Raw genomic sequence first — 26380 nt, 5'->3', positions numbered from 1 at the left:
ACCCGTGTCCTGGGCTGCATCAAGAGCAGCGTGGGCAGCAGGGCCAGGGAGGGGGTTCTCCCCCTCTGCTCTGCTCTCAGGAGACCCCCCTGCAGTGCTGGGTCCAGCTCTGGGGTCCCAACTTAAGAAAGACATGGACCTACTCGAGTGGGTCACATGAGGTCCCAGAGGAGGCCACAAAGATGATCAAGGGGCTGAAGCCCCTCTCCTATAAGGACAGGCTGAAAGAGTTGGGGTTGTTCAGCCTGGAGAAGAAAAGGCTCTGGGGAGACCTTGGAGAGGCCCCTTCCAGTGCGGGGCCTACAGGAAAGACTCTTTATCAGGGAGTGTAGGGATAGAACGAGGGGTAATAGTTTTAAACTGAAAGAGGGTAGATTTAGATTAGGTATAAGGAAGAAATTCTTTACTGTGAGGGTGGTGAGGTGCTGGAACAGGCTGCCCATGGAAGCTGTGGCTGCCCCCTCCCTGGAAGGGTTCAAGGCCAGGTTGGACGGGGCTGGGAGCCCCCTGGGCTGGGGGAAGGGGGCCCTGCCCGGGGCAGGGGGGGTGGAACTAGATGGTCTTTAAGGTCCCTTCCAACCCAAACCGTTCTATGATTCTGTGGTTCTTGGCAAGCAGCAGCAGCAGCGCGAGACTGTAGGAGAGGGGAAGGATGCTGTTGCAGGAAGTCCAGAGCATGCAGAGCTTGGGGAAGCTCTCGGTCTCCACAGCCACCAGGATGTAGGCGACGATAAGCTGCGTGAAGACCCAGGTTGTGCCACGGTAGAGCAGCTTCGCACCCTGGGAGGTGGCCCGGGCGCTGAGGAAGGGATGGATGCGGTAGTCAGCCTCCACCATGACAGCCCAGCACAGGAAACCAAAGAGCTGCCCAGGTCGGAGGCCATGCCACCAGGCAGAGAAAGCAAAGGTGGCTAGGAGCGGTTGGACCGGGCAGCGCTGGAAGACGAGCCTCCTCAGCCAGCGGGACGTGCTCTTGTTCCAGGTTCGGGTGAAGACGGCCAGGCGGTGAGTGGTCTCCAGCGTCCACAGGTCGCGGATGGAAAGGTCTCCCTGTCCCGCCTCTGGCCCGAAGCCTGCCACGTCGAGGAGGGCCTCATCCAGCGCCCAGTGCAAGTAGTAGGCCAGGCGGAGGAGCAGAGCCTGCGCCCAGACGCCGGGCAGGCAGCCCAGGCCGGCGCAGCCCGGCCGGCCCGCCAGCCCTCCCGCCAGCCCCACGCGCAGCCCCTGCACGGCCGCGGCGCAGAGGCACCGCCGGCCCGCGGCCCTCAGCCAGCCGGGGACGGCGCCGCAGGACTCGGCCCGGGCCCGAAACCTGCCGAAGGAGCACAGGGGACCTCCGAGGAGGGCTGGGAAAAAGAGCAGGTAGCTGCAGAGGGGCAGCGCGCGCTGCAAAAGCCCACGGTTGGGCTGGAGCGGCGCAAGCCCTTCGTGGATATCCAGGGCCAGGGATGTAGCCTTCTGGGTGAGCAGCATGATGGCAGAGAGGGCGGTGGCTGGCCTGGAAGGAGGGGGCACCTGAGAGCTGCTGGAAGTCCCTCGGAGGGAGGATTAGAGGCACGGGCGCCAGGCTGCGCAGGCGGGGATGTGCTGTCCCACGTTCCCAGAACGCTGCCATGCCCACAGAGCTGCCCACGCGCGGGGATGCGGTCAGAGCCAGAGGGGAGACTGATGGCTGTGGAACAGCGAGCCAGTGCAGCCCCGGGGAGGTGTGGGGGGGGGACACACGACACCTCCACCCTCACAAAATGATCAGGAGGGCCCCCAGCCCACTGAAGGGAAAACGGGAAGGAGGCAGAGCCGGGGTGGGGATGGGGTGTGTTACCTGGCATCCTGTGGGTCCAGCTCCTGGCTGCTCAGACCCAGGTGGCAGAGGGTCTGCCAGGACATCTGGAAGGCGAAGACCCAGATGTGGGCACGAGCTGGGCTGACGGAGAGGAGGACAAGCACGGAGCCGGCAGCAGGGATGAGGAGCAACACAGCATAGCTGCCCATGGCTGTGCCAGCAAGGAGACATCCTCCAGCAAGGAGGAATACATGCCTAAAAGAGACCAGATACCCTTTGGCTGCCTTTTGGGGAAAATGGGGCTTGAAACTCCTGCCAGTGCGTTGACAGTGGGGCATAGTCTGGGTCCTGCAGCCTCCACAGTCCCCCTGTAGTCTGTCTCCTGGACTCTCGTGGTGCTGAGGGATCACCAGGGCCATTGTGGCTGCACGCAGGAACTGGTGGGGAGGGACTGGGGCAGATAATGCTGGACCTGTCTGGCCACCATCCTAGTCACACCAGTGGCAGTCCCCATTTCCCTGCCCTGCTCCCCTTGCCCGTGTCCTCATCCCGGTACACCCCTAAACCCAACTCCCACACCACCAGTGTCTGGCCTGGCTGTTTTGTCCTTAATGACCTTGATCTGGCCCCACTGCGGAGAAGGGGACTGGGGGCAGCTCACATCCAAGCCATACAAACGTCCCTACCCGAGTCAGCGTGGACTTACTACCATGCGTCCCACTGCACCTCTGGCCAGGAGAGCCCCCAGAAAGCATCCACAGGCGTGACTTGCCCTCAGCACAGCAGCAGGGGTGATGGCCACGTACCGGGCAGTCAGCGAGAGGTGCCCCGAAGCACAGAGGTGGTGGAAGAGAGCAGCGAAGGGGAAAGCCACCAGTCGGTACGGGGCTGCGGGGAGAAGGACAAGCAGGTCTGCCCAGCACATCGAGCACCTTGCTTCTTCAACTGCCTCTGATGCCTGGAGAAAGGACTGAGCCAAGGGCTGCTCTGGCTCCTCTTTATACATGGAAGGACCTCAAAAAAACAGAGCAGAGCCGAGGAAACAGAGGTATCTGCAGGAAGAGGAGCAAGTTTTTTGCATTCGTCAGTGCTGACTCCTTCAAGCACCTCTGTCCCAAGGTTTGTGTGTAGGTGGAAAAAGTTGGGGTTGGTTATTTGCTCTGCCAAACGCCTGGGCCATTACCACATACTTCAAAGACAGCGAGAGCAAGCTGCTGAGATAAGAGCTTCTTTGAGCTGCCACATGTGCCATGCTGGGATGTACCTCAGAGCAAAATCCCCAGGCACTTCCAGAGGCTTGGTCCTTTCCCTTCGCTTCCTCTCATCTCAGTCCTTCACAGAAAGCTGTGGCTTTTTCCCAACTTGTTTGTTATGGGGTAGTGGTGAGGGTGTCCCAGTATTTAAGCCCCTGGTTACAGAAAGGAGGGAATGGGTTCTGCCACTTTTCAGTGATGAGGAAGGGTGAGCCCCTCAGCCCCACCACTCACACCCAGCTACAGGGCCTTTTCATTTACCAGAGATAAAGGAATAGCTCTATCCTCTCCAAACAATTTTTCTTCAAGTAAATAAAGAAATAAAAAAATATGGACTCACAGAGATGCTTGTGATGGCAGAAATTAGTCATTGCAGTTAAACTCTTTAAACTGCATATTCATTTGAAAATACGCCATATGAGAAAGCAAAAGGTCCTCTTTTGGAACAGACCTGATAGGTGATTTGAAAAGTAGTCTCTAGGGTGACATGAAGCCAGTTGCTATAGCTCTCACAACACCATCAGCAGTATTTATTTCATGCTAAACAGACAAAAAAGCCCAAGAAAATCAGTCTACAGGGCTTGGCTCTTCTTTGTGAGATACAGCTAAGAAAAAATAGACAAATTCAAATGGAAAACTCATGGATTTTTTTAAAAACTCAGTTGATATCTACTCTGTTTTAGGCATATGAACAGTGTGAATACAAAGAGGAATACCGCAGAATCTCCTTCTGAAAGAAAAAAAAATAACACTGGAAGGGCAGAAGAAGTAAGGTTTTCCCCTTCCTCAGATAAATGCTTCAAAATATTTAGATTAGTCTGCTTTTCAATAAAAAGAGCAAAATTGGTGTCCAAAGTTACAGGAAGAACTGTGCTCATAAAAAAAAAAAAAAAAAAGTTATTTTGATTTAAAAATATATCGAGTCTGACTTTTATGAATGCTTCTACTCTTCACTGAGCTTTTCAAGCTATTGTAACGTTGGAAAGCTTACCATATTGTTTGGATGAGTTATTTGGCTATAAGAAGGCAGGGGACCAAAACCCCATGGAAAAAATGATTAGGACAAATGCTGCAGAGAAACTGGCTGTGTTTTGCTGTATTTGTGCAGCGTATATTTTGAGATCAAGCGATAACACTGGAGGGAAGTTTCTTCCATGTCAATTTGGGCATGCATGGCATACAGCAACAGCCTGCTTCCACAGGACTCATTCTGCCAAATCCACGGAGCCCAGTATTGACTCTGCTGAGTAAATATTTTTGAAGGCCTTTGCAGTGCCTGCTTAAGCAACTCCCTGCTATGGTTCTGCAAAAATGTCATTGTTTTTCAAGAAGCAGCAATGAATTTCCACAGTAGCATTGGAAATGTTAACACACTGCTCATGCCCCTCATTTTATACCATCAGATGCCAGGTGGTGGAAGTGTGATCTTAAAGCAAGCATGTGAGGCATGTGAGAGAGCATTATTTGTTTCATTTCCATGTACTAAACGCAACAGCCTGGTTCCTGCCTAGAGAATTGTTTGATAATACAGCAGGTGAGAAGAGCAGGCCAACCAATGTCAGAGCAAACTCTGGGCATGAAATTTGAGCAGATATGACTCAGATACTAGCTTTGGGCTAGTATCCAGAAAGTTTATAATTGCTTTCTTGGTGAAATATAGTGCTGTTTCGGGAACAGTTTTGGTTGCCTATTGTAATGCAGCCTAAACTGATCTACTGCAGGACATAATGCAAAGTGAAAGGTGTACCTTGAAAGCAAATAACGTTCTTTTAAATAAAAAGTCAGATTGACACGGTTTGTCTTTTCTCCAGACAGAAGCACATAAATGGGAGGGGAGGCCATTAGGTAGTGCTCAAGAAGCCTGAAGTCTGTCTTCAGAAAGTCTGTCTCAGACTTTCTATGTGACTTTAGGAATGGTGTTTAACTCCCATCCACAAAACAGAGATTATAGTTTCTGTCTTCCTGTAGTGTTATAAGGTAGAATCAACCACAAACCTTGGGACTTCATGTTTGGCTGTGAGAGGCAGGATGTGAAAGTACCTAAATGAGAAAGCAATTAAGAAATAAATGCAGTGGTTTATTAAGACAAATGCAAAAAGCCTTCCTCTCTTTTCAGGCACCAGTCCCATGCTGGCTTTTTGCTACTTGTTGCCATTCCAGACTTTCTGACTGCTGCCTGTAAGTGGCCCACTGCTGCTTGTGGCAAAGGCCTCTCTACCTCCCTGGATAAAGGGCCACGTCCCAGCAGTTTAAGGACAGTGCGGAAATCTCTTATCGCTGCCATGATCCTGCTCATAAAGATCTGAAGTTGTGCCTGGGGAAGGGGGATGAAAGGCGTTTGCATAAGCTCTCATGTAATTTTTTCTATCTTCTGTGCTTCTCAATGCCCAAATCAGTAATATAAAAGTGTATGTTAATTGGCAATAAACTAAATTAAGTGAAATTTATGCAAGTCACTTTTGTGCCTGCAATACGGCCTTGGAACTCTCAAGCTCAGACACATCAGCTGAACATAGAGCAGGTGAGGGGCCAGCCCTGTGCCCTTCCCTGTGCCAGCAGTGGCAAAAAAAGGTGATTTACTTTCAAGCCAGGATCCTATTAGGAGCAACTTTTTCCTTTTTCAGTGTTGAGACCAAGGCCAGATGGAGATGGATCCTCTTGTACCTCTTAAGGTTTTGGGACATTCAGAACGGGGACTGACATCACTGGAGACCATCCCCTGTGCTGGTTCCCCTCCGCCTCACCACAGAGCTCCTGAGACAAGAGGTACGCAGCTCCAAGGACCGTGCACGGTAGCCAGTGATGGTGAAAAAAGATCAAGGGCTGCAGGCTGTTCCCCTTCCATCCCCTTTCACATGATACGCAAGCCTCACAAAGAGCCAGCTCTCGTCCTGGCATCTCCTTTTGGAGATAGCAGGAGCAGCTATAGCTTCTCTGATCCTTGTTATGAAGCCAGCAAGTCAACTGGTGCTTTGCCTCAGAGATAAAGTACCTGGGTATGATCTGCATTGACAGTGGCTGCTGGAAAAAGTGGATGTCCTAACACCCTCAGGACAATCCTGATTCTTTTGTGGCTGAGACTTTTTTCCCTTTAGCCTTCACTAACATATGCTGAAGAAGCAGAGTTGCTTCTTAGGTGAAAACACGGCATAGGTGTGAACCAACAGCGCAATAAGGGGATGGGATGTGCCAGTGGGGTGGAGCTGTCCTGCAGGCAAAGGGGAGATGCCAGGAACAACCCAGTCTTTCCAGCACATCCCAAGTAGCCCCAACTTGCAGGGCATCCCAGAACTGGCACTGCTGCCCTCGGACTGCTGCTCCGAGCTGTCTCCCCAGGATGGGTGCCACCTTTCCTGTGCTCTTCAGAGCCTCTAATGCCAGGCTCGTAGGGTAAATCACAGTGGTGATATTTTTTATCACCTGGGCTGCACCAGGCCGAGTGCTGACAGTAAATGGAAGGAGGTGATCCTGCTCCTCTGCTCAGCACTGCTGAGACACACCTGGAACGCTGGATCCAGTGATGGACTCCCCAGTACAAGAGAGACATTAACATACTGGAGAGAGTCCAGCAAAGGGCTGCTGCTGCTGAAGGGACTGGAACAGTTCCGATGAGAGGAAAGGCTGAGAGAGCTGGGACTGTTCAGCTTAGGGAAGAGAAGGCTGAGGAAGGACGGGCACTTATCAGTATATGAATAAATTCTGATGGGGAGCAATGAAGACAAGGGAGCCACTCTCTTCTTAGTGCTCAGTGACAGAACAAGAGGTGATGAACCCAAGCTGAAACACGTGAAAACCCATCCAAATCCAAGAAAATACTTGTTTGTGTACGTGCGTGCATGTAGTGTGTGGTTGTGTATTGTGTGTGCCTGTGCTCTCTGTGTGTGTTGTGTGTAGGACCATGTGTGTATGTTTTGTGTTGCGAGTGTGGTGTGCAGTTGTGTGCACAGCGCATGTTTTGTGTGCGTTGTGTTTCTGTGTGTGTGTATGTGTGTTCAGTGTGCGTGGGGTGGTGGTTCAGAGCTGTGTGTGGCCCCAGCTAGTGCTCAGCTCCATGGGGGTGTCACAGGAGCCCAAGAGCAGCCTCAGCCCCAGAGAGACCCCAGATGAGGTCAGATCCGTGTGGAAGAGGGGACTGTGGGGCACAGCACATGTGGGTTTATAGGGCATGCATGGGGGAAGTTGGGGATGCCCAGGTGGTTATGAGGCACACGGGAGTTTGGGAGATCCTTCAGGGGGCTGTAGGGCATCCGGGAAAGCAATGTGACACCCCAAGGGTCTGGATACCGGGGGAGAGAGTTGGGTGCGCAGCCAGGGGAGCAGAGGGACGCTGAGTGGGTTATGGGGCACCCACGGGAGTTGTGGAGCACCCAGGAAAGGGGAGTCTATGGGGCAGAGGAGAGGTCAGAGGCACCCTAGGGGGCTATGGGACACCCAGGAGGTTGGGAAAACCCAGGGGTTTATGAGGCACATGGGTGGCCAGATCCACCTTGGACAGGGTTGGGGGCACTCAAGGGGACTCAGGGGTATCCAGAGAGGGGTAGAAGTGCCGGGTCCCCCCAGAAGCTGATGCCGGAGCCCAGGCCTGTGTCACCTCCTTTATTGCAGACCCTAACGGAGTCTAGTTCGACCCAGTGGGAGAGAGAATCCACGTCCCCACCTACAGCCCCCCCCCCCCCCCCCATCAAGCCTCACGGGGTGGGGGTGCATGGGTGCCAGCAAGGTGCACAGGCAGCCCGTCGAGGCAGGCGAGACGCACGTGGTGCTGGAGCTGCCGGGCTCGGTAGGTGCAGGGGGGCCGTGTGTCCCCCCCCCGCAGGCGACAGGCCGTGAGGCCCATGGGCGTTGGGGTGCTGCGGAACCCCGCCGCGTCAGGCGTCTGGGTGCAGGCAGCCACCAGCTCGCTGGCCGGTGCGTGCACGAAGGTGTTGGAGGGCTTGCAGGGCCGCCCCGGGGCCGTCACCCGCCGGCGCGCCAGCATGATCTCGCAGTAGCGGTGCGCCGTGAGCGAGGATGTCTGCGGGTGGTCCACGTGCTGCCGCAGGAACTTCTCATAGCGGCTCTCGCCCACCGCCCCGGCCAGGGCTGACAGCACCAGGGCCATGCATAGCGCCCAGCCCGCCATGGGCACCTGTGGAAAGCGGGGTCAGGGCCATCTGGACTTCTGGGGCCCCGACTGGAAACACCACCTCTGCAAATTCCGCCTCCCGGACACCTGGGTCCCTTACAAATCCCCTCTACGTGCATGGGGGGACCCCCACCACCCCCCCCCCCCCGGACACTTAGGCCATCTGTGGATCCTACCCGGAGGCCTGGGTCCCCTACAGAACACCCCATGGACACCTGGGTCCCCTACAGTTCTGCACTCCCCAGAAGCCCGGGTCCCCTATGGAACACCCCCCCCACCCCCGGGTCCCCTATAGATCCAGCCCTTGTCCCAACACCTGAACCCCCTACATATCCTCCTTCCCCCACCAGCTGTTTGGGTTCCTCACAGTCCCCTCCCATAGACACTCTGATCCCCTACGCATCCCTCACCCGCACCGGTGTGTGTGCGCCTCAGTTTCCCTTATGGCCTCAGGGTCTCCGGGATCCCTCCCACTCTTCTGTGTCTCTTTTATACTGGCCCCAGCTGGGCCCAATGGGCAAGGATCCAGGAGGAGGGGCAGAGCAAAGAGCAAGGTCCAGCAGATGAGTGAGGGGAGCCAGGTGTCCAGGAGGCCCCACTCCCCCTTGCGGCCCCCCCCAAGGTCATTAGGTAGTCATTAACGAACCATGTGGCAGGCTGCGCACGTCCCCTGGGGTGCCCCCTGCCCATGTTGCCTTAGAACATGCATTGTGGCCTGGGCCACACGTGCCACGGTTGGAAGGACATTTGGGTCCCCTTGGGTGGTAGGGCAAGATACCTAATTCCCTGGTGAGGGGCCAAGATGTCAGCACCACCTCAGGGGCACCTGACGGACACCCCTGCCCCTCTTGGGTATGGGGTATGTCCACGGCTGCCCCACATTGCTTCAGGAGCTATGTGTCCCTTCCCCCTGTGTCCCTTTGCAGACAAGTTCGTACCCCTGGGAAGTGCCAGGGTGTGTTTTGCCCCACTGCTACCTCATGTGCTCCTGGCTGCTCTGCTGAGGTAGAGACAAAGAGCCAGGAGCCAGCTTGAGCTCATCAAAAACCCACCCCTTTCCCTTGACCATCAGGGAGAACCTGATGGAGCCCCAAGGAGATGGTGTCCTCTCCAGAGGGAGAGGCACATGGTGCCCAGGAGAGGCTGTCACCACTGTCTGCAAGTGGTCTCCATCCTCCTCTTCAAAGACATGACAGAGACTGTGGTGGGAAGTAGCAAACGGAGGATGAGGAAGAAAGTGGACAGGAGCCCTCAGCTGCCCTTCTTCCGCGTGAGCAATCAAGTTTGACCCCACCAGTGATTCAAGGAGCACAATGACACCGGATGCTGACACTCCACGAGTGGGCCTCAGCACTAGGGACACAGGCTGCTGAGAGACGCACGCTTTGATTGTGTGTCACTGTCAGACCTGACCTACTTGTCCCCAAGGACAGCACAGAGCTGTCTGTTCCAGGCCCACCATGTCTTTCAGCCTGGGGTATGCTTGGTCTTGGGCACCACTTTCCTCAGAAGATCTAGAAAAGGTCTGAGACTGGCCACGATGGGGGTGAAGAGTGCCCTGCCCTGGGCTGTGGTGGCATCTCTTTGGCTTTGTGGGCCTCTCAAGAAATCCTCCTCAAAGTCGCACAGCCCCTGCAGTGGGAACAGCTCAGGCACCTGGCCGAAACCTCTCATCCTGGAGAGGATGCCTGGGACCTCTGCAGACAGAGGGGTTTGACCTTCATTCTCTTTCTTTCTTTCTTTCTATCTTAGCCCTTCAGCCCTTGGACAATGACCACCAACCCCTGATCTCTGCCCTGGCAGCACAGACCATCCTCAGCCTGAGGCCTCCAGAGGCATCCTGTCACCGAGCACCTGTGTGTTCACCCAAGGGGCCGCAGAGCAGCACCTCTGTGTGCTCCGAGGGTCAAGCGCCTCGCTGGCTCCTTGGGGACCCGGAGGTGTGCTGTAAGGACGAAGGAGGAGATTGGGGTGCCCCAGAAAGGAGCTCTGAGGGCCACGGGGGGTTGTGCAGTGGGGTGAGCCTGAGAGAAAGGCGGTGCAGGGCTCTTTGTGTATCTCAGCCAGAAAGGCCTGACAACAAACGGTGTAAGAGGAGAAAAGCTTTAGTAAGGTAGAATAAGAAGAACATAGGTAACAAGTAAACCTTAATGTTTTAAGTAAATCTTATGTCACAGACCTGTGCCTGCCTGAGTTGACTGTGATGTAGCTTGCTATCTGCTGAAAGTGCAGCGGTCTCAATGGTCAGGATCAACAGGTTTCCCCCCTTTACCGCCAGGCAGATTGTCATTCCCAAAGACAATGCACGTTACAAATGACCTTAGTAACAGAGGGGCTTCTCCAGCCAGAAGGATGGGGCCCAGTTGAGCCGGCGTGGCCTGCTTAAGATCACTAACTCCTCCGATACAGTGTACTCCACAAGGCTCGAGATACACTGGGTGCACAGAGAGGTGCAGGGAGGGTCCTGGAGCACTCCGAAAGGCACACGGAGGTCACCGGGAAGCTCTGAGAGGTTTGTGGAGGCCCCAAAAGACACAAGGAGGGGCCTAGGACGCCATGGAAAGCACAGAAAGGCCAAAAGTGACATGCCGGAAAGCACGACAAGGCACAGAGGCCTCAGGGCGTACTGGGAGATCCCAAAAGTTCAAAGTCAAATGGTCTTTGGGGAGGGGACGGGACAGAACCGCACAGGCGGGCTCTGCGGGGCCACCAACGCCACAGAAGGGCCAACCCACTGCCGGGTTTTGTCCCCTCAGCGAGAGTCCGGCAGCCGCCACCAACCGACACCCTCCCGGCCAGCGCAGGCCCCGTCCCTGCCGCCCCCAGGGCCAACACCGCCATTTTTATTGCCGCCCCCCCCAGCCTCTGCTCTCGCTTTCTTTCCCGCCTTTCGAGGGGGCGGGAGGCCGGCCGGGACAGGGCGGCTGGCGCCGTCGGTGGGCCGCGCCCTGGAAACACAACGATTTTTTTTTTTTTTTTTTTTTTTGCACTTTAATTCTTTAGGAGGTCTTCTTTCTTTATTCCCCCGTTAAATGCCGGCGTTGGCGCGGCGGGGCGGGGCGGAAGGGGAGCGGGGGGGAAGGGGAGAGGGGCGGGCCCCCGCTCCCCCCGCGCCTTTGGTTCCGTCCCGCTGTGGTACGTCCCAGGGGGCGGGCCGCCCGCCCCCTCCCGGCGCGGCGCGGCCCCGTTCTCGCGAGAGCCTGCGCATAATCTCGCGCGAGCGGCCGCTTCCGGCCTTTTCGTCGGCGGGGCGGGACCATGGCGGTCGGCAAGAACAAGCGCCTCACCAAGGGCGGCAAGAAAGGCGCCAAGAAGAAAGTGTAAGGGTGGCGGCGGGCGGCGGGGCCGGGGCGCGGGGGCGCCGGGGCCGGGGCCGTGGCGGGAGGGCGCCGTGGCGGCGGGATGCCGCGGATGCGGGGCGGATGGCGGCGGCGGCGGGGAGCAGGCCGCGGCTGTCATGGCGGCGGCGGCGGGAGGGCCGGCTAGGGCCGGGCTGCCGTCCTGCGTGGGGCGGGGGGGGTCCCGGGTGGTGCTGGGGCGGGCGGCGGCGGCGTGCCTGGTGCGTGCTGGCTGCGGAGGTCAGGAAGGGCAGCCCGGGTTGGGTGGGGATGTCAGCGCACCGCTCGTGTCGCTCCCGAGCGGCGGCCGGAACGGCAGCGCTGCACGTTTTGGGTTTTTTTTTTTGTTGTTCTGAGTTGGTTTGTTTTGTTTTATTATTTTTCTTTTTTTTTTTTTTTTTTTTTTTTTTGTCATTTGGGCTTTATGTTGTTTCTGCGGCTGGTTTCAGTTTTTCTGAAGTAAATGGAAATGAATGCCTGCCTCACTGTGGTGGGTAATGCTAACTGTATTGACGTGCTTCCCAACTTGTCATCAGTAGGGAAAAAAAAAAAAAAAAGGGGGGGGGCATAGAATGTTGACGTTTGCGTTTCCATTTTGCAAAGCATATGGCAGGGGGAAGGTCTCATTTCAGCCCGGTTTAATCTGAGAAAACCCATTCAAAAATGTGTTCTGCTTTATTTAAATTAAGGGTTGATCCTTTCTCCAAAAAGGACTGGTATGATGTCAAAGCACCGGCCATGTTTAATATTCGAAACATCGGGAAGACACTTGTCACCAGGACTCAAGGAACTAGTGAGTAGTGGGGTTTTATGAAGTAGAGGGAGATGTATTTGTTCCATGTCTTAGCTCCAAGTAAGATTTGGTTAAAGAACTGCTGAAAAATAGTTTTTGCTCATAATATTATGAACCTGGAATGTGTGGGTTGTTTTGTTGTTTTTTTTGTGTGTTTGGTGGGGTTTTTTTGTTTTGTTTTTTTAAAGCACCTCTAACTTGATTGCTTGATTTGAGTGAGTTTTCTTAAGTTGACGGAGTTGTTAAATGAGCTGAGCTGCAGGAAAGTTAATACAGTGTGGTCCTTGTTTGTACAAGAGTACCAAGCCAGGGGCATGGTACTGAAGGACGGGCCTGAAGTTGCTAATGAGCTGCTGTTGTGGTAACCTGACGAGTTTGAGGGAAGTTGAGAATTAAGGGATCGTTCTGATTATCACAGAGGGAGATGTGGAGCCAGTGTTACAGGAGGCCTTGGTTATAACAGGATCATAAAGACCATCGTGTTAGAAGAGGCTGCAGTTTGAAGCTCTTGGGTAGAGATCTTTGTTGAGCACAACGGTTGCTAACTTAATGGGAGCATATGTAGATGTATCACTGAATGGTAAAGGTTTTTCATATCATCTGGTACCCCTTGGGAAAAAGAAGCCTCTGTTAGGAGTGCAGGGTGATCCAGGTAGAGGTAACTATTTTTGGAAGGTTAGCTGTGTAAAATGGCTAAATAGTTGTGTGATACTACTCTGGTTGCACGTGGTTATGAAGGTGATCATTATTTTAAACCGCATACATGCAAACAAGTAAAATGAAGGCCGCTGTAAGCCAAGTGTAAGTTTGAAATGGTTAATTGTTAGAGCTGTGAAATAACTATACTTGGGTGTTTGTTGCTGCTTTATTTCTGCTGAGCCCATGTGTCTTTTTATGTTTATCTTGCCATTATTGTTCATGATTCCCAAACGCTTTGTAGCCCCTTCCACTTTAAAGAAAACCCCCAGCTATTACACATGCTGGACTCTGTAGTTTACTGGTATTTGCGTTCAGTATCTGATAAAATTATCTTAAAAAGATTCCTCACAAAGTTAACAAAATATGGTGTTTGGTTCTAGGATTTGATTTGATCTTGTTCAAGATACATGTAAACTTCGAAGCTAGTGGAATAATCTATTAGAAAACATCAAATGGAAATTCGCTATCTGATTTGAATAATACTTTTCTAATGTTAATAAAAGGTGGTTTATTTTGTTTTGTAATACAGAAATTGCCTCTGATGGACTGAAGGGTCGTGTATTTGAAGTGAGTCTGGCTGATCTGCAGAATGATGAGGTTGCCTTCCGTAAATTTAAACTAATAACTGAGGACGTTCAGGGCAAAAATTGTCTTACCAACTTCCATGGAATGGACCTCACCCGGGATAAAATGTGCTCCATGGTCAAAAAATGGCAGGTGTGTAAAGAGCCAGGTCTGCGTGGTCCCGGTGCCTTTGGGAAAGGAGGTGGCCCCTGATGCATTCTAAAGCTACGCTTGAGGTGGCATCAGCAGATATTAATGCATGTCGGGTGCATGGTTTTGAGAAACCTGTCCATCACGATGCTAAATAACTGTGGTGGTTGGTTTTTTTTTTTTTTTTCAGACAATGATTGAAGCCCACGTAGATGTGAAAACTACGGATGGTTACCTACTGCGCCTCTTCTGCGTGGGTTTTACGAAGAAGCGCAATAATCAAATCCGCAAGACCTCGTATGCCCAGCATCAGCAGGTTCGACAGATTCGCAAGAAGATGATGGAAATCATGACCCGAGAGGTCCAAACCAATGACCTGAAAGAAGTTGTCAATAAGCTGTAAGCTTTGGCTGCGTTTTCCTTTTTTCTCCCCTGTAGTTTAAATAGTTGGTCAGTTGTTACTGAGTACTTGGGGAATGAAAGCTGGTGCTTCATGTACTGTTTGGCAGAGACCAGGCGAGGTGCCTCTCGTGTTAAAAAGCTGATGTGCCATTTTCTTCAAATACTCTCTTAGTCTCTGCATCATCTTTGACTTCCTTCAACCGTCATGTTTGTATAAATGTAAAGTCAGGTTCTCCAGAGAGTTTTTGATTTGTGTTTCTACAGACTGAAATTCTAATTCTGATCAGTTGGGGCTGCGAATGTTCTGGGTTCTTCTGCTAGAGGGAAGTTTTCCCAAGTGTGCCGTTTGGTTGCAGATGTGCTTTCAAAATGACCACACTTGCACTGTATCCCTTCAAAAATGGCAAGGAAGATGTCTTAGAATCTAAACATACTTGAAGAAAATTAAGCGAGCGGAGGTAGTATTGATGATGCAGACTTCTGGAGAATATGCTGCATTCTTAAGAATTCTTTTAAGCCTGTGTTGCTGATGAAAAAGCAGGTCCAGTTTTTTAACGTTCTAATATGGATGTGCTCCGATTTTTCAGGATCCCAGACAGCATTGGCAAAGACATAGAGAAGGCGTGTCAGTCCATTTACCCTCTTCACGATGTGTATGTCCGCAAGGTTAAGATGCTGAAGAAGCCCAAGTTTGAGTGTAAGTCAGTTGCTCCAGATGTTCAGTGTTCTTGGAGGAGGATGTGGGAAGCAGTTAGCTTACGATGCGTTTGCTTCTGTGTAAAGATGTTAAAGCAGCACCATAAGCTTAAGTAGCTGTAGTAGTAAAAAGGCTTGTCCTTCTAGCCCGACACTTGGCTTTCAGCCTTGAAAGCCAAGGAGTGATTCTTCACTTTGGAGCTTTTTTGAATTCTTGCTTGAAACTGCTGCTGAGTGTGCAGAGGCTTCGGCTTGGGAATGAATGATGACAAGATGTTTCGGTCCCAAATGACATGGAATGATTCTACTTTCCTACTTTCTGACATTCCCATATAATGCAGTAGTAGGTTCTTGACTTCACCTCTTTTTAAAAAGTTTAATTTGCAGTTTTGTTATCTAGCACTTCACTCCTTGTTTTTGTCCGACTGTCAGTTACTGCAGCGGCATCGGCGTGCGTGAGCTTTCTGGAATGGACTTGGTCATACCTGTGTTAAATGTGCTGGTGGTTTAATTTCTTCGTGATGAGCAATTCAGTAATTTGAAACTGTTTAAATGGGTGCATCTCTCACTATTTATAATACTACTTCTTTTTAGTGGGCAAGCTGATGGAACTGCATGGTGAAGGTGGTGGTGCTGGAAAACCTTCTGGGGACGAGGCAGGCACTAAAGTAGAGCGAGCTGATGGATATGAGCCGCCCGTGCAAGAGTCTGTCTGAAACTAAAAATCGATCGAAAATAAAAGTTTTAAATATACAGAACTAATGTTTGGTTGCCTGTATTGCTACTAGACAATATTGGTACTGGGTATGTGGATGGTTTTTTAATAAGGTAAACCTATAGCCATGGTTTAAAAAATAAAACTTTACTTGTTTTGGAGATCTGTTTTTCAGATTGGTGTTGCGAGATGGGTGGAAGAAGGTGGGCTGTCCTTTTTGAAAGGTGGAAAGTACAATACCAAAGATTCTGTATGTTGGGTTTTCCACAGTAATTTTGGTCCTCTCAGAAGAAATACTGTGGATGCGTGTAGAGGTGGTATTGGTGAAAGGTGCTTCACAAAGGAGCATTGTGCAGGGCAAACGGAGTGCCACACAGGGAAATGTACTGTTGAGAGGTTGTTATTATAAGGAAGTCTTCAGGATTTATCCAGGCCACTTGGAGAATTACCTGTGTGTGTGTTTAAGCTTCTTGGTGGCAATGTGATACAACCTCTCATGGGATAGATTGGCCTCTGATAGTCAAAAGGTGTTAAAAGATCTTTTTAAGTTACAATTTTGATTATGGAAGCAGCGTTGGTTTTCAGCAGTGTAGGGATGCAGAATATGCTTAAAAGTGGGGTTGTATGTATTTTTATAGCCTCTGTCAGAACTGCAGGGTAACCATAATCACAGTTGAAAAACCTGCGGAACTTCAGGGGGAAAAAATTCTACCATAGGAAGACAGTGGTCTGTGTTCTGAAAATAAAGCACAATTAAGTGATCTGAGTCATTTTAAGAGTGCTTTTTCCCTTATCGGATAACATTTTTTGATGCTTGTTCAGTTTATGCCAGCATAAAAGTTGCAGGGTGTGTTTTTTTCTGGCTAAAACAAGGAATATTTTGCACTGTGAGCATGTTTTGTTTGGCACTGGGCAACAAAGCTAAACTTTGTGCCGTTAAATTGTTGGTAAGCTTGTGATTTAAAACCTGAGAACAGAATGGTACGGGCTGATATGGGGAGGTCACTGAGATAGTGGTGGCTCTTGCAGTCAGCTGTGAAATGGCCAAGAAATGGAGGAAAGCAACTAAATGTTACCATTGCAACAAAGATACTAGGGGAAAAGAGGGATGCTACCACCTGGGAGAGCTGTACTCTTAAGTGTTGGGGATTTTCACCCTTTCCTACTTGCTAATTCTGGTTTGGAGCAAATATGCTAAAGAAAAATAATGTTTTCCAATTAATTTAGAAGATTGCAGGTGATGTGATGTAATGTTGTGATTCTGAGTTAATATTTTAATACCGGGGATGATACTTAGAATAGCCTGTGACGTAATATTCCGGTAACCATCTTTACTGGGTTGCCAATACAGACCTACTTGTTCTGCTTTTTACAGTTTGTGTGGTGGAAGGGTAACGAGTGCTCCAAACTCACTGGTGCCAAAACAGGGGAAAGGAATAGTGCTGCTTTTAATCTTCGTTGCTCTCTTCATCTGTAGTGTTGAGACAGGTATTGTTCCCCTCCAAGAGTCCCAGACAGTCATATTCTTGAAGCCATAAACTGCAACAAATGCCCCTTAACAAAAACTAAAACTTTAAAAAAAAAAAAAACCAAAACAACCCAGGTGATTTAGGCTAAGTGTGGAGAGATTGAAAATCCTTGAATGTACTACAGTTTTAATGCAGGTGTGTGTATGTGTATATATATATATATATATATATACATACACACGTGCATATATTCAAGTCCTGCATTACAGTAGGGCCTGTCAGAGCTTTCTAGTAATGGCTGTGCATTGGCTGCATTTTCTCTGCTTCACGACAGTGCCACCAGACACACTGTAAGGCACTGCACTGGCCTGGGCGCTCTAGACAAGGAGAGTTACAAATCCTAAGGGGTGGTTTCTACATTCATTTCTGGAAACTTGCATGTCTGTTATGCTGTTACTTCTGCCTTCAGCTGTACATCTGAGGACTATATGTTGCAAAAAGGCTTCTCCAAGAGGATTCTGGATGCTTTTTTCAGGTTTTAAAATCAGTTTTTTGGAACAGTAGAGACTGCCGGCATTGCCACGTAGGCACTCTGGGTAAATGCATGCTTTATAAAATTATTTCAGATGGTGGGAAAAGTAATCAGGAAGGAGAATCTGGGGCATCCTCTCTATTCTCTGTATGAATATCAGCTGAAAAATGATGGTGTATGAATAGCAGCAATCAGCAGAGCACAGCTGACTGTGTGGAATGGCTGATTGGCTCAGGGTCAGTCCATGTCTTTGTCATAAGTGATGTTGCCACAGCAAGAGTTGAGCATCACCATCTTGTGCGATAGCCTGCGACGATGGCTGCTTGCTGCAGGTAGCAAATACCATAGATTCTGCAGGTGGCACGTGTGAAACGTACCCAAATCCGAAGGGTTAAACCCTGTTAAAGCCGTCCGGAGTCTTGAGGGGTCTGGACTACATGTAAAGGGATGTGATATATTATTTGTTTGGCAGTAGGATTTTTTTTTTTTTTTGCTGTTGGATTAAATACATAAGCAGAATGAGATCCGTTAAGCTGTCATGTCACGTGGAAAGATCAGCTCTCCACACAGCATAAGACAATAAAAATGCCATCATCACTTAATTATAAAAATTTTATTGGTTAAATACATACTTAATTTACAGAGGTACCATAACAAACTTACTGGACTTAACAAAGATTTATTTAGGACACTGTTAATTGTACACAGAACAAAGATGTCTTCCTGAAGGTATTTCCAGAGGGTGGGTCAAACAGAAAACACTTTGAGAAATAAGGCTTTTATTAACATACTAACATGTAGAGGTCTAGCTGAATTTCAAGGTTACAGCTGAAATTTGCTACTATATTGCAGTTGAGATTTGTGCTCCATCTCATTCTCAGATTTTTTTTTTTTCAGATTATGAACTGTACACTTTAGGAATTTTATGTTACAAACTGTATGCAGTTTCATGGTGATATTAGGCATCAAGTCTTAAGAAAATCCCTTCTTTTGGCTTTAATAAATACGGTCTTACCTGCTTGCAGTAATGCAAGCAGCCTTTAGATGTCACTCCTTGCTCTGAAGATAAGGCTTTGCTGCTCTTCCTGCCCTGCATAATAGGGAGGAGATGATTAAAATAAAGCAGCATGGTCTTATCTACTGCCAGGCACTGACTAAACGTTCAGTGGAAGTTACAAAAACAATAGGTCAATACACAGTTATAAAAACAGGGAAGAGAAAATTGAAAATAGAAAAATTCAGTTCTACTTTTGAGACTTGTATCAAAATATTAGAAAACTGCCAGACAAACAGTAAGTAAATGTCTTACACTTAAGCCTCGTCCACCACTGCAATGACATGGTCTGTCTTTGGAGGACCTGGGTATTCTGTTGCTGTGGGCTTTGCTTGGTTCTGCTCTTCTCCCCCTGCTGTGCTCACTGCAGGTCAAGAAATGCGTTGGGTGGAAGAAGCCTGTTTTAATAGGGTGAGCCACTGAAAGTTTATGGTTGAAAAGTCTTGAGTGGGCTTGCAGGAGTCAGGAAAACTATCTGTCTACATGTTTTTCCTCAGATTTCTCTAGGAGAGAGGTATTTTATTGGAATAAACAGTACGAACACTTGAAATCTGACAGGAGAGCCTGGAGACTGGGAAGGAGGACTTACATTATCCAGAACTCCTGTTGAATTAAACTAGGCTTGTTTGGGAATGGTAAAACTGAATAAAGCTGTATAAATTGTCATGTTTTTATCTTTCTAGAATAGCACATAATTCATAGTAGTTTTTATAAGGTTAATCCCCTTAATGAAAGCAGAAATCCAGTTCTTGTCACATCAGAAAACTTTGTATGATCTTCATCCCCTGATTGTGTGAATGCTACTGGTGCAGTTTAAATACACAACGCTTCATGTACATGAAGCTTCTGGAGGAAGAAGATGGGGGGGGGGGGGGCCCTGGGGGGGCCCTAATGCCTGCGTCTATATCTGCAAGTGCTGTGGCCTCTCCCCAGAGCGGAACGGTGCCGGGGGCCCCTGGTGTCTGTGCTGCCTGTTCCTCGTGCTCAGGTCAGGGGAAGCTCCGCTCCGCTCCCGAGCTGGACGCCTGTTCCCTGGGGCGGGCAGCCCTCCGGTCCCATCCTGGCTGTGAGCTTGTTTCTGCCCGCTGCGGCGGTAACCAAAGGGCAGTGCGGAGGGTGGGGGGGCTGCCCTCACCAGCTGGCTTAGACACCAGTATAAATGCATCCCGATGTTTTGCAGGGGGAGGTATTTGTTGCTGTAATACTCAGACCTTGTACCGATAAAGTTGTAGGCAGGCTCATGACTTAAGTCAAAACCGTCTCAAGGTCAGTCGTGATTCTAGTTTCCAGTCTCCATCCACCACTCAAGTTTTGGCCCTCTTGCAATCTGAACTTCTAGACCCACAAATTAAAATCTTGTAAGGCTGTCTTGACACCCAGTGACCTGGATCTCTGAAGTAATGACTGGTGCTGAGGGCTTACTGGTTCTTTTTTGTTACATAGTACAAAAGTGATGGAATACTGCCAGCAATGAAGGAGCCACCTGCAGCATAATTTTTTCTGTTCCAGTCTGATGAAGTTAGCAGTTAATCAAGATGCATTTAACTATTTTGTCAGAAGCCAAGTGTTGGAAAAAGGAATTTACTACCAGAAGTTCCTATAACATGAAGCTACCTCAGTCATGCCTTACTTTGTCGTTCAAGTCTCACTGCTGCTTTTTACTAAATGCCTTTTTTAGAGCTTCTTGAAGTAAGTAACCTCTTGCCAGGCATGTTTTCCTCGAGGCCTCGACAGACCAGTTATAATTATGCTCAGTATAGTTGGTATGTGGTAACAAACTGCAAACTAATTCCATGTCTGCTGAAAGCTGAAACCAAGGCTGTATAATATCCTTCATGTTAAGGATAGGAATAGTGTTACTGAAGTATGTTCCAGTGCTTGAGTGACAAATGAAATGCAGACTGAGTGAAGACTGGCTTTCTCCTTACATGAAGGGGGTGGAGGGGCAAATAGTTGGAATAGTGCAGCTACTACATGGAGGAGATCTGAGAGAGCTTGGTAAACACTGTGTCTGCCACAGCTAACTTCAGCTGGCAAAGAAGGGAATGATGGCGCTCCCACAGCAGCAGGCAGTAGAAAAATCTAAACCTGGATCTGGAGAGGATTCAGGGGGAAGGGGAGAAGGTCTCGGATGATTTTATACCAATTTTGAACATTACTTGTTAAGAGGCAAAATACTTGAAGTTTTACTTTTGTGATCTTCCTGTATGAGCAGCTTGGGCTAAAAATAGAAAAATACTACACAAGGATTTGCTTCTGAGTTTTCCCTCTTACCAGTATTAATTTGATATTTTTCTACTATGAAGTATCCATTATCTTCCTTATCCTATAAGTCCTAAAACAAGTGGATTCTACTGCTAATGTGGAACTGAAGCAGTAATGAAACCTGAATATCAAACTTGATCTACATACTGAGTACTGTAATTATATCTTAAAAATAATTTTTTTAAGTTTAGATTTTAAAAAGTTTTTTTAAAAAGCCCCAAGCAGCTTACTTTATGCAGACTTTGTGCATGATAAATGTAATACCAGATAGTAAACATACTAGAATGATATTTAAGTTAAAATGGTGTTGCACCACAGTGTTTCCCTAGTTGGAAACCACTAAAAATCCTGCTTGTATTTGCTCTCAGAGCGTTCATGAAGCATGACTACGTACACGGTCACAAAAGACTCAAGTTTTCTTATTTGACTTCAAGATACTAGTATGACTGTCTAGAAAAAGTAGTGCAAAACATCGATAGTCAAAACACGCTGATATCTTTCCTGTGCCTTTAGGATAGAAAACATTCTCTCCCACATGTAGGGAGTGCAAAGGGAGGCAACACTTCATGGTGTTTTTAAAATCTGAACAAAGTTCTTGGGAAATATCCCAGACCTTCCTCGTATCTCTCCACTCATCCAGTCTTCATCTACAGCTTCCAGCTCTGTTATTGTATCACCTGCCTGTAAGAGAAGGAGGAACGTGAGCCAGTACAGCTTACAGGTGCAGTGTTAATGCATACAGAGCTGATGCTATTCAGAAGCAATTAATATCAATCAAATAGAAGCAGGGCGTCACCAGTCTCTTCTGCTGAAACCAGCCAAAGCTTCTCTTGGTAAATACTTGTCTACTGAAAAATCACCACCTTCCTGAAGGGGAAAGTAGTACTGCTGGATGACTTCTTGCATTGCTTAAGCTCTCCAGGTAGGTAGGTACGTTAGAGAGGTGGCCCCCCCTGCCTTACTTGTTTTTGCAGTGTGTTTCCCTGTTCTGTTATGAAGGTTTCTTTTCTCAGAACACTTCAAAGACTTTTTTCTTTTTTCCCAATTTAGTCTCAATATTTTCCAGCACTTAGAAACTTTCCTCTTTCCTTTGGAAACTTTCCTTTCCCCAAAAAAGAAACCAGTTGTCTAAGTAGCTCAGTGTGCCTGTTTAAAATAAACTGCAGCTCCTCATGTTTGATCCTTGTTCATGTTTTCATTGTCCCATGCCCCACCCTTCATCTGAAGTATTGTCATAGCCCTGGCCCTTCTTCCAGTAACTCTGTTTCCCTTTTCTGCTTTAAAGAATAAAGAATCATTTATCCTTTCAGCATTGCAGGCTGCATAACACTTAAAACTCATTATTTTGCTAGTTTTAAGAAGAGAAAATAGTGCGTTCCAGCTGATAAACACAATTTTGTGCCTGCTGTGAAAGTCTGCTCTTTCTCTGAAATTTGCTTTTGAGGACACAGTTACCTAAATCACGACTTTGAATCTACAAGGGCATGCTGTTTCTTGTTCATGCTTCTTAATATTATCTGGGCATCCAGCAAGTATTTCATTTCTCCCCTTGCTCCCATGGCAACTGTCTTGTGCTTCCAAACTTTTAGATTTTGTAGTAGGTGTCCCTTAGAGGCACTGCTGCTGTAGCACTGGCACTCTTATTCATCTTCCTTCTCACTGCCTTTTCTCTTTAAAGAGGCTCCCTTGACCTATATCAGCTGGCCAAGAACTAAATGTACTGCAAAGTGAGGTTGGTTTGTCTTGTCATGTTTGCTGGATCAGAGAAGACAAAGGACTACTGTGACTCCTGACCTCTTTCCAATGAAGATTTTGCCAATGTGAAACAGAACTGGTAAGGGCAAAAATTTGAGACCCATTTATCAAATGTGTTCGTATCTATGCCTATTCTGTGTGCGCTTCATTCTTTCACATTGTGGCTATGTGCCTGTTTTCACAGTAGATAAATCTTACTTTTAGCATTCTTCAGGAGCATTAAGACCTTTTGAAAAATTGGGCTGAGAGCAGTACTTACTTTGAAGGAAAGCTCATCTTCATTTTCTCCATGAAAATCATAAAGAGCTTTGGCTTTTCCCTTCTTCCCTCCTACAGCCTGTGACAGCTCCACCCTGGCTGTGGAACATGGACAAGACAAGGTATATGGATTGGAGTGAAATAAAGATTTTTGGAGATGTTTCCTGTCATTCCCAGGTTTTCTCCCCACCAGTGTGCCTCAGCATGTCCAGATATTATTACTATTGCTACTAAGTAATCTCTGCTGATGCCAGTTCGTTTTACAGTACTAACACGTTCAGAGTTCTGCTTCTGAGAGGATTAAATTTAAAGTTAACTAACTTGAACTTTCCATTGATGATATCTAATAAAAGCTGTCTTTTCCTCTTTGTACTTGGATATGAAGTGGCACGGGGTGTGCTATTTGCCAGTTAAGTGGAAAAGGAGGGGTTTATGTGCAAAAACTATGGGGAAAAAATGGTGATTTTCTGTGTCTTCTGTGAAGGTTTTGACTGCGTTGGTTTGGAGGCCAAACTGAAGCTAGAGGAGAGCAAGCACCCTTCGCTCCTTGCTTCAGCAAGGTGATTACAATAGTTTTGGACCAAGACACAGCTGCAGTGTTTCTCTTCAGCTGGGGGAGAACCTAGCTCCACCCCATCTTACTACAGGCACCTCAATGGCCCTGTCATGCCTGTGCCCAAACCACACTTTAAAAGTGTTCCAGCATGTCTATCACCTCCCTGATTACTTGCTGACTAGAGCATTATATTGCCATTACCAGAGAGGGTGGTTCAATACTTGGTTTAGCTTCAGGATATTAAGGACTCTGGTGGTGCGTGGCTTGTTAAGGCAATGGAACAGTTGGGTTCTCCCAGAACTCTGTCTTGTCAGATTGTCACTACCCAAAGAATAATGAATTGTCATCTAGTAGGAGCACTGTACCTGAGCAGGTCTGAACAAAAACTGCCGGGAAAATCCCTTCCTTCTCATTCAGTCTTCCTCTATACCACTCTGAATCTACTTGTTCCAGTATTTGGATGTAGTCTCCCTTTTTAAAGGATAAATCATCTTTGGTTTCTGCTGTAAAATCATGAAGTGCTTCACACCACTCTACTGAGTGTCTGTTGTTCTATTCAAGTGAACAGAAGAAATGCATTAATTATAGAAGCATTAATGGAGCCCATAAGCTGATGGATACTGGTGAAAGCAGCTATATAGAACACGGGTGTCCTGACTTTCTCTCATACAACAGTGTCACTGCAGATGTAGACTAGAATGGCATTTCAGCAATTACCACGGAATTTAATCTAGGCTCAGACACATTCCTTTTTATCAATGGTAGCAGGGGACAGGATTAAAAAATTCAAAATTAGATCACTGCAGCAATACTTAAAATAGAGCTAAGAAGAATTTGCTTAAGCACAAAGGATTAAAGTTTACTTAGGCTAATTTGCCAGAAGCTATGAATTCAATCAGTTTAGGCCAACTGTCAAAATGTGACCATGCAGCATTGTGTGCTGTGGGAATTGTGTTACTTTCAGGTTAAAGTTGTGCAGCTAATAGAAAATTTATGTAAAGTGGTGAAACCACTATGTAAATTCTGGCCCTCACCTCTAAAACTTTATTACCTGAGGAAGGGAAGAAGAAACCTCCACCTTGTTCTTCAGTGCTGCTCCTGTACCTGTATAAGTAAAGCACAACTTAGAACACCAGCAGTGACTACTTCCACATTACTCATGATAGAGATCTTAGATATTCAAAGTGATTATTAAGAATAGCTTTGTAAGAAGCCCTACTATTCCTTTTGATTTTTTTTTTTAATCTGTCTTCTCTCCCTTTCTACCTCTTTCTTGCATTCATTTTCTCTGGACTTATCTCCTATATGCTGCCTGTATGCATGCAGTACAAAACCATGTTCTTGAAGATTTTACGTAGAGATAGTCATACCTGTTTCAGGCAGATCTTCAATTACTTCCACAAAGTTCAAGGGGAAAATTCCAGATGTGCCTCTGAGCTCTCCTTTGGCCCACTCTTCATTTACATATTCTTTAAGGATAATAGATTCACCTTCTGAAAAACTGAGTTCATCTTTCTGATCTCCAATATATTCAAATCGTGCTACACATCTTGGGCCTCTGCACAAACAAAAGAGAAATTGTCCACTTAATAACAAGGCAGCATTGTGCAAAGTATGGCTTGGTACCTTTCATTAAAATGATGACAGAATGCACTGAAGGTAGAACAGGTGGAAACTGGAGGTCTAGCCCTGGTTCTCATCTCTGCTTTCTGAGGAGGATGAATATGGAGTCTGGAGGAGCAATTTCTGCATCCCAATTAGCATCCAATTTAGATGCAATCAAACATGGGGAGGTGGGGGCCCGTGTGCGGTATAGTTGTCCCAAATTCCAAATACAGGAAGGTTTCATAGGGAGAAGCTAGTTTTTAATCTACTTTGATAAACTTTATTCTGTAAAATCTATCCCAGACATGGGGAAATAACTTATCTATCAAAGAAAGAGACATCAAGGTATTTGATACATTTTACACAATTTGGTATAATACTGAAAGAAAAGGAATTTTTTTCTCGTCACTTAAATAGAATTAATAATTTAATAAACTAATGCAATAAATTTAATAAATTAAGAAAATTTTTGATTTATCAGAAATACCATGCTGGAAAAAAAGCGATAGCAGGCTTTAATGCTTTCTGTAGCATCATCGCACACAAGCAATGTAAGAAGCTTGATTGCCACCCCTGTCCCCCACTCGTATCTTTGCAAAAGCTTCAAGACAGAGCTAGCACTTCCTGTTCCTTTTTCAGCTGCAGAAGCAGCTTTTAAAGTTTAAGACAAGCCAAGCTCGACCTGAAGAACAAACTGAATGATCCCCCTGATACTAGTACTTTCTGCCTCTGCCTGAATTTGCTTCAATTGCTGCAGTGAATGATGACAAAATCCAATAAATCATTGTTGAGTAAAAATAGCATGGAAAGTTGTACCTTGCGCACAAATCTTAGTACAAGTCATTTGTAAATCAGGAATGAACGTGCTTGAAGAACATTTGATAATTTGATCTGGGGAACTTTGGAGTCACCCGTATAGTTGTAGACTTTAAGGTTAGATAGGTTTCTCTACTTAAAGTACAGTTATATTCTGCTCCATTTTATCTAGTTCTTTCATATGAGTAGGAGCCCTACTACCATGGTACATCTTACGAGGACACTGGAAGAAAGTAGCAAGGCCAGGAGCAAAGAGAGGAGAGTGCAGTGCTGCTGAAGTTCATTAGATTGGTTCACGGTTTCTGTAACCAATTTTCAGTAAAAAATTATGAGAAATGCTCTTCTAATACAGCTCGTAAGAGGAAGGAAAGTGAGCAATGGGGACTATATCTTTATAAACATTATCATAAAGAAAAAGTGATTACCAATTTTTTGAAGCCATGAAGTGAGTTTTTAGTTTTGTTTTGTTTTGTTTTGTTTTTTTTACCTGAATATGAGTTTTATTAAAACATAAACTTTCAGTTTTGAGAGCTTAATTTTTAAAATATATTT

The 26380-nt window shown here is 47.5% G+C and overlaps 4 protein-coding genes and 1 non-coding gene across 7 annotated transcripts in view; 2 read left to right on the top strand and 3 right to left on the bottom strand.

Annotated features, from left to right (window-relative positions):
• Positions 1-152: 152 nt before the first annotated feature.
• MBOAT4 (membrane bound O-acyltransferase domain containing 4) lies at positions 153-5473 on the bottom strand. Its single transcript, XM_042807852.1, has 4 exons — positions 2590-5473; positions 1823-2038; positions 600-1498; positions 153-208 (listed from the first exon to the last, which is right to left on the bottom strand). Exons 1-4 carry the CDS (start codon positions 2787-2789, stop codon positions 153-155), a joined length of 1371 nt encoding a protein of 456 aa, XP_042663786.1. The 5' UTR covers positions 2790-5473.
• Positions 5474-7618: 2145 nt separating this feature from the next.
• Positions 7619-8158, bottom strand: LOC116965180 (ribonuclease CL2-like). Its single transcript, XM_033007249.2, has one exon. The coding sequence runs from the start codon at positions 8156-8158 to the stop codon at positions 7718-7720; it is 441 nt and encodes a 146-aa protein (XP_032863140.2). The 3' UTR covers positions 7619-7717.
• Positions 8159-11352: 3194 nt separating this feature from the next.
• RPS3A (ribosomal protein S3A) lies at positions 11353-15561 on the top strand. The gene is made up of 6 exons (XM_042807574.1): positions 11353-11481; positions 12189-12292; positions 13521-13708; positions 13896-14104; positions 14695-14804; positions 15398-15561. The coding sequence occupies exons 1-6, from the start codon at positions 11420-11422 to the stop codon at positions 15517-15519; spliced, it is 795 nt and encodes a 264-aa protein (XP_042663508.1). The 5' UTR covers positions 11353-11419; the 3' UTR covers positions 15520-15561.
• LOC116965188 lies at positions 15061-15130 on the top strand. The gene has a single exon (XR_004409198.1). It is a non-coding gene; the product is annotated as a small nucleolar RNA SNORD73 (small nucleolar RNA).
• Positions 15562-18113: 2552 nt separating the features above from the next.
• SH3D19 (SH3 domain containing 19) overlaps positions 18114-26380 on the bottom strand; it is an 85416-nt gene continuing 77149 nt past the window's right edge. For all 3 annotated transcript variants that reach the window (XM_042807571.1, XM_033007229.2, XM_033007230.2), the window contains exons 16-20: positions 24778-24965; positions 24459-24511; positions 23773-23959; positions 22853-22950; positions 18114-21519 (exon numbers count right to left, since the gene is read on the bottom strand). In XM_042807571.1, the coding sequence (XP_042663505.1) occupies positions 21403-21519; positions 22853-22950; positions 23773-23959; positions 24459-24511; positions 24778-24965 (643 nt within the window). In that variant the 3' untranslated portion in view covers positions 18114-21402. The remainder of the gene's footprint in view (positions 21520-22852; positions 22951-23772; positions 23960-24458; positions 24512-24777; positions 24966-26380) is intronic.

The sequence above is a fragment of the Tyto alba genome, unplaced genomic scaffold, assembly GCF_018691265.1.
Source record: "Tyto alba isolate M040663 unplaced genomic scaffold, T.alba_DEE_v4.0 Super-Scaffold_6, whole genome shotgun sequence".
NCBI classification, from domain to species: domain Eukaryota; kingdom Metazoa; phylum Chordata; class Aves; order Strigiformes; family Tytonidae; genus Tyto; species Tyto alba.
The sequence above is the reverse complement of the archived record's forward strand: the minus strand, read 5'-3'. Positions and strand labels throughout refer to the sequence as shown.